Source organism: Sinocyclocheilus anshuiensis, unplaced genomic scaffold (assembly GCF_001515605.1).
Source record: "Sinocyclocheilus anshuiensis isolate Anshui unplaced genomic scaffold, SAMN03320099.WGS_v1.1 scaffold1620, whole genome shotgun sequence".
Taxonomy (NCBI): Eukaryota; Metazoa; Chordata; class Actinopteri; order Cypriniformes; family Cyprinidae; genus Sinocyclocheilus; species Sinocyclocheilus anshuiensis.
In genome coordinates, this window is record NW_015558680.1 from 753,370 (window position 1) to 760,826 (window position 7,457).

Sequence of the window (7,457 nt, forward strand, 5' to 3'; positions counted from 1 at the left end):
GTAGCAGACATACTACTAATACTCCAATGACTGCTAGTTGACATGTAGTTGCAGAGTTACTTATCAACAGCTGTCTAAAGAGTACCATCAAAATAATCAAACTGATATTACAATAAAAATAGTTCAAAGCAAATGTGTCATATTACACATTCATCTGATCTGATATCTGATCTTATGGCTTTATGACCGCTTTAAGTAAAGTAGCATAAGAAAAATGGCAAGATATGAGACTTATAATACATTATAACTATGAGAAATATAATCCATTGTAAAAGTGGATGCAACGTGTTCATTGTGTTATAAATCATCATACTCTTAAAAGCTATAACCACAAATAAGTAAATATTATAATATATTAAAACTGTTCTTATGAATATTCATGAGATGATACAACATATTATAAGGTTTTTTATAATGCATTATGCATTCATTATAATGCCTTAAGAATACCCTTATAATGTATTATAAATACGGGATTCATAGAAAGTGTTACCGCAGTTTCTACTGTAGATAAGTTGATTCTTTTGTGAACTTGTCAGCAGTTCCATTGCATATGATCTTTACGTCTAACATTTTACATTTAACGTTACCGTTTCACATACCATGATAGGATATCCAAAAGATATTTACTATATGGTTGTATATCCCTCCACTTGAAAAGCAACAAATGAGTGATTGCACTGACGGAAGCTACTGAGTGTTAGTTTTTACACAATTCGTTAGCTCACTAACGTACTCTATAGATTACAGCACAGAGCCGTATACAAAGAATGCATCTTGATTAAATATGCACAGCAGCAATCATTCAACACTCCCAGTCGTCTTACAGGAGAGGGAAAAGAGGCCTAATTTGCCACGCAGATGTTGCCTGATATCCAGTGTGTTGTAGGAACTGCTTGGTGTGATGAGCGATCTTTTAAAGCAAATCAGCAGAATTAGGGCTGATTGCAATCACTTCCTCTGAGTTTGATAATGGTGGCCTTCTCTGGTGCACAAGGACCAAGTGGTGTTCTGCATTGAGAGGGAACGTACATTCTGAATATGTCCAATTTCTATGTATATGCATATGTATATGTATGCTGTTGAATTGTGGGTTGAACGTATAAGTTAAAAAATAAATCAATATAATTATATACCAAGGTACCAATATGCTATAGAAATATGACATTTTCAAAACAAATATCCCATATTAGTGAATCATACTTATTGATTTATGAACATAAACAAGCACAGTGCTGTCATTGTGGTGGTCCCTATAGCCGCTAGTGAGAAGCACCTGAAGAGTGGACTCGCGATGCCTTCAAATGTCACATCTTAACACAACTCATTCTGTCCTGCCTGACCTTTCATTTCCTGTGCCAATTGAAAGGTTTCCAAATGCTATGTTTCAAGATTGTCTGACAGAAGCTAAATATCTCCAAAGAAAAAGTGGTAAAGCTAGTACGTCTCCCCAGATTGCTCTATATTCAGTACCAGCAAATGATAGAAAGTGGTGCATTAGGAGCTAAGACTGGACAAAAAAAATGTATTTCTTGATTTTAATTCAATATAATTTTTTATGAAATTATATTGATTCTTAAAGGTACACTCCACTATTTTTGAAAATAGGCTCATTTTCCAACTCCCCTAGAGTTAAACAGTTGAGTTTTACTGTTTTCTAATCCATTCAGCCGATCTCCGGGTCTGGCGGTTGCACTTTTAGCTGTAGCTTAGCATAGATCATTGAATCTGATTAGACCGTTAGCATCTTGCTCAAAAATGACCAAAGAGTTTCTATATTTTTCCTACTTGACTCTTCTGTAGTTACATCGTGTACTAAGACCGACGGAAAATGAAAAGTTGCGATTTTCTAGGCCGATATGGCTAGGAACTATACTCTCATTCCGGCATAATAATCAAGGAACTTTGCTGCCGTACCATGGGTGCAGCAGGCGCAATGATATTATGCAGCCTCTGAAAATAGTCCCCAGCTATAGGTAACTTCCAATAAGCCTATTTTCAGGCGCTGCGTAATATCATTGCCCCTGCTGCACCTTAAATCCCAAGAATCGATTAGTCTAGCCTGCTTTCAGTTAATGAACAGAACATTGTAGCACACCTCCCATCCAGTAAATCACAATAAGCTTTGTGCTTTGTTACTTTTAATGTGAAAAAGTCTCAGATTTCAAAATCTGTCCATTTTATTACAAAATTCAAATAAATGCTGTTTTGGAGTGACAGATCGCTGTAGCGCCTCAGTTCAAGAGAAGTGCAGCACAAAGCACTCATGAACTGATCGTCTCCTCCACTTTAATAGCAGTTACAGCATGAAATAAACATGAATGAACACCCGAAGATATGTTAAAAGAAAGAGTACAACTTACAGAAATCGCTCAATCAGTGTTTCAACCATGGAAAGACGTCAGTAAAACAGCTTGTAAACAATATGCCACATAACGTTACATTTACCTCAGAAAAAAAAACCTATTTGGTGGCCATAAACTCGTTAGTCAGCTAGAAAAATGAACTCGAGAGAAGCATTTTGCTAAATATATGCACCATGTAACATATTGTTTATAATTTTTACTGTTTAAAAATTTAATTTAATTTGTTTGAAAAAATGTCAAGTTTTTATGACAGCCACCATTTAAAAGTTTATATAAAAAAAAAAATGAATTGTAGAAATATAATTATGTAATTGTAAAGTTAGTAATGTTATTATTATAAAATCATGACTGTTTTGTCAATACCCAGCCCTATTAGGAGCATATAAAATAATATGCTTCTTAAAACGTGTAAAGCTGTATGTAGTGACTACAATTTCGATCACATAACATTTTATTTTATATTTTATAAATGAAAATAGTTCCAAATGATGCCAAAGAAGAATATGTTATATATATCACAGCAAACACAGTGGTATTTTCTCAGAGTGAATCAGTGTTTTTGAATGAATTGTTTGTGTAAATGATTTATATTATATTATATTACATTACATTGTATTATATTTAAAGGGTTAGTTCACCCCAACATGAAAATTCTGTCATTAATTACTCACCCTCATGTCGTTCAAAACCCGTAAGACCTTCATTCATCTCCGGAACACAAATTAAGATATTTTTGATGGAATCTGAGAGCTCTCTGACCCTGCATAGACAGCAACGCAACTGTAATGTTCCCAGACAGAAACGTAGTAAGGACATTGGAAAACAGTCCATGTGACATCAGTGGCTCAACTTCAATTTTGCAACGCTACGAGAATACTTTTTGTGCACAAACAAAACAAAAATAACATAATTTATTTAACAATTATTCTCCCCCAAGCTACATCTTCTGCCATTTTGGAGAGTACCCAAAAACGTAATCGGCGTTGTTTACGTTAGGGGAGAAAGCGCGCACATGAACGTAATCTGCGTAATCAGCGTTGTTTACACTTAGGGTAAAGTGTGCGTATGCGTTGTGATACTCTCCAAAATGGCAGAAGACAGTAACTCGGGGGAGAAGGATTGTTGAATAAAGTCATTAGTTTTGTTTTCTTTGCGCACAAAAAGTATTCTCTTAGCTTCGCAAAATTGAAGTTGAGCCACTGATGTCACATGGACTGTTTTACCGATGTCCTTAATTATATTATATTACATTACATTGTATTATATTTAAAGGGTTAGTTCACCCCAACATGAAAATTCTGTCATTAATTACTCACCCTCATGTCGTTCAAAACCCGTAAGACCTTCATTCATCTCCGGAACACAAATTAAGATATTTTTGATGGAATCTGAGAGCTCTCTGACCCTGCATAGACAGCAACGCAACTGTAATGTTCCCAGACAGAAACGTAGTAAGGACATTGGAAAACAGTCCATGTGACATCAGTGGCTCAACTTCAATTTTGCAACGCTACGAGAATACTTTTTGTGCACAAACAAAACAAAAATAACATAATTTATTTAACAATTATTCTCCCCCAAGCTACATCTTCTGCCATTTTGGAGAGTACCCAAAAACGTAATCGGCGTTGTTTACGTTAGGGGAGAAAGCGCGCACATGAACGTAATCTGCGTAATCAGCGTTGTTTACACTTAGGGTAAAGTGTGCGTATGCGTTGTAATACTCTCCAAAATGGCAGAAGACAGTAACTCGGGGGAGAAGGATTGTTGAATAAAGTCATTAGTTTTGTTTTCTTTGCGCACAAAAAGTATTCTCTTAGCTTCGCAAAATTGAAGTTGAGCCACTGATGTCACATGGACTGTTTTACCGATGTCCTTGCTACATTTCTGTCTGGGAACATTGCAGTTGCGTTGCTGTCTATGGAGGGTCAGAGAGCTCTCAGATTCCATCAAAAATATCTTAATTTGTGTTCCGAAGATGAGCGGAAGTCTTACGGGTTTGGAACGACATGAGGGTGAGTAATTAATGACATCATTTTCATTTTGGGGTGAACTAACCCTTTAATCTGGTGTTGAATGATTTTATTCTTATTGTAGTGTACAGTTAAGGTCTTTAATTTTATATTCATATATACAAACCTACATGCATTTGCATCTAAAACCCTACTGTGAAATGGTCCACCTCTGGTTCTTTGTGGCTCTTGACATTTCTTAATTGCACTTTAAAAGGCAGACAGTGAAAAACCTCTTTACTCCCTTTAGCACCCCAGAAGTCTCATTTGCATGAACCTCTGTATTTGGCAGGTTCATGCTTCACAGGACACATCAGGATACACTCAGCATGACTCCAGCACGCTTGTCATTTAATTTCAGAGCTGGCAGTGTTCTGTGCAGCTAAACACTGGTGTCTTTACAAGCCTGATTGTCCCTGTCAAGTTTGTGGCACAAGAGTGATACAGTCTTGGCATTCATCATCAACAGTCATTCCAGATATGCCAAAGAATAACTTCAAAATGGCTGTGCCCAATTCGCATTTGTCCTAAATAGTAGAGATTAGAATTAGTGTCCTACATTAAAAATAAGCATTCCAAAGGTGGATTTCGTAAGTGCACTCTTAAAAATTTTTCTTTATTGGAATCTATAGTTCCATGAAGAACCTTAAACATCCATAGAATCTTTTCTTTAGTATTCTTTCTAGTGGAAAGAACCACTTTCTAGTGGAAAAGGCTTCTTGAGATTATTAAAAAAGTACTTGACATTAAGAAAGAAAAAATGGTTCTTTTAAGAACTGTGTATGCATTTCTTTTTTTTTTGGCTATATTATCCAATTTTCAAAATGCAATTGCCAGGTGTTCCAATGCAGAAATGCACACCAGTATAAATCTAAATCGTAACATAGCCAAAGTCTCAAGAAAACTCCTTAACAGTGACAATATTGTGATAGAAATCCTGGTCTAACACAGAACAGCTGGCGCGGCTCCCTGTACAGCGTTTACTCTAAATGCCCATCTCAGGCTTTAAGCACCATGATCATAAATTTATAATAATGTAATTCTTAGAGATGAATTAAGGGTCATATTATTGGAAATTGATGATGCTGAGCCATTATGATGTTTAACAATTTAGAGGAATGGAGCTTTTGTCTTGGCACCTGCGCAAGCACGGCTCCCTAGAGAATTGAACTTGCCGGATGGCTGTCTCTCAAATATTGTGAAGGAATTAATTGTTTCGATTCGGACCAAAGCGCAGTACATGATCAGTGAGGGAGCCATTAATCACACTGAAGCTGCCAGCGCTGCTTTCTCCATTTATACACATATAATGCAACTAGCCACTGTGAAAGCTTATGGAAAAGATACACTTTGGCTGTCTAGTGCATCATGTGTTTCGTACTGTCTGTATAAAGGCACTCAATAATGTGAAGAATCAATGTATGGTCAGTAGTTTAGTTTGTCAGTATGATAACTTGTACATTTTAACTCATTGAGCTCCACTTGTCGCTGACAGTTCTGTATAATTTGGTACCGGTGATGGATAACGCTATTAGAGGTGTGAAAATGAACAGAATCAGACGTTCTTTACATGTTTTGAGCACTTCTCTCTTGCAGGCTTAGCTGTTAAATGTGGGGTAGCCATGCAAGCCTAAGGGAAGGGCTACATGACGTCACTCAAGCTAATCGATAAAGGAAAAGTGTTATGACATCACCAGTTACCGTGGCAACAGCAGCACGCAGCTTTTATCTGCTTGGCAGGCTGAGGGGTTGTCAGACAGGGCGTTGCTTTGTTGTTCTCCTCGCCTGCATGGAGCTGGAGTTGTAACGGCTGTCAATGTCAAACAACGACAGTGCCACTTTAGCAGACTAATGTGCTCTATGATAAGCATAGACCAAGGCACTGAGTGCTTTTCAGTGCAAAGAGCTTTCCAGTTGACCTTGATAAGCCAAATTCAAGGTGAAACGTAGATTTTAACTACTTTCATACAAGATCTTGATAATATAAAATACTAAAAATAGCCACATATTAGATTGCTTTGGATTTCACTGTCATTTTTTTGGTTTTCTTGCCAGTCAGAGTATTTGTGTGTTTCAGGGCAGTGTTTGTGCGGTCAGTGCACATGCCACCCACCCGGAGATAAACGCGTACATGGCAAGAACTGTGAGTGTGACGACAGGCAGTGTGAGGACCTGAACAGAGATATCTGTGGAGGTAATACACACAAACACAGACAGCAGGACAAGATACGCATTAATGGTGCCATTGTTGGTCCATCTCTAGATTGTGCTGGTCTATGAGAATCCTGTGAAAAACAGAATGACCCTAGTAATGTAATGCTCACCAAGACTGCATTTATTTGAAAAACAGTAAAAACAGTAATACTGTGAAAATATTATTACATTTTAAAATAACTTTTCTATTTTTGTATAATTTAACATAATTTATTCATGTCATTGCAAAGCTGAATTTTCAGCAGCTATTATTCCAGTCTTAAGTGTCACATGATGTTTTCAGAAATTATTCTAATATGTTGATTTGGTGCTCAAGCATTTATTATTATCAATGTTGAAAACAGTTATGCTGCCTAATATTTTCGAAACCACGATACATTTTTTCCCCAGTATTCTTTGATATATAGAAAGTTCAAAAGAACAACATTTATTGAAATGTTCATTCTTTTTGTATCAATGTAGACATCTTTACTGTCACTTTTGATCAATTTAATGTGTTCTTGCTGAATAAAGTATTCTTTTTAAAAAAAAAAAAGTCTTACCCACCTCAAACTTTTAAATGATATTTCTATATTTCCAATGCAATTTAACAATTTACAAATTCCAATAAAATGGGATTATATGTCTATATAATTGGAAACAAGACAGAAAATCTAAGTAAGAAAAGCATTTTTTGCAGTGTACAGCAACTCTCTGAAGCAGCTGCAGGAATTTATGACAAAGAGTGGTCATTCTGTGCAGGTGACAACAATATCACAAATTCTCCACAAATGTGGTTTGTATGGGAGGGTTGCAAGAAAAAAGCCACTCCTTAAGAAAGGCCACATGCAGTCATGACGGAGCTTTACCAAAACACACCTTGAAG

General features: G+C 36.4%; 1 protein-coding gene across 1 annotated transcript in view; it reads left to right on the top strand.

Annotated features, from left to right (window-relative positions):
- LOC107681304 (integrin beta-like protein 1) overlaps positions 1–6,658 on the top strand; it is a gene marked incomplete at its 5' end in the record, with an annotated part of 37,086 nt that extends 30,428 nt beyond the window's left edge. The window contains one exon of the mRNA XM_016477579.1: positions 6,456–6,658. Coding sequence (XP_016333065.1) covers positions 6,456–6,658 — 203 coding nt within the window. The remainder of the gene's footprint in view (positions 1–6,455) is intronic.
- Positions 6,659–7,457: the final 799 nt, after the last annotated feature.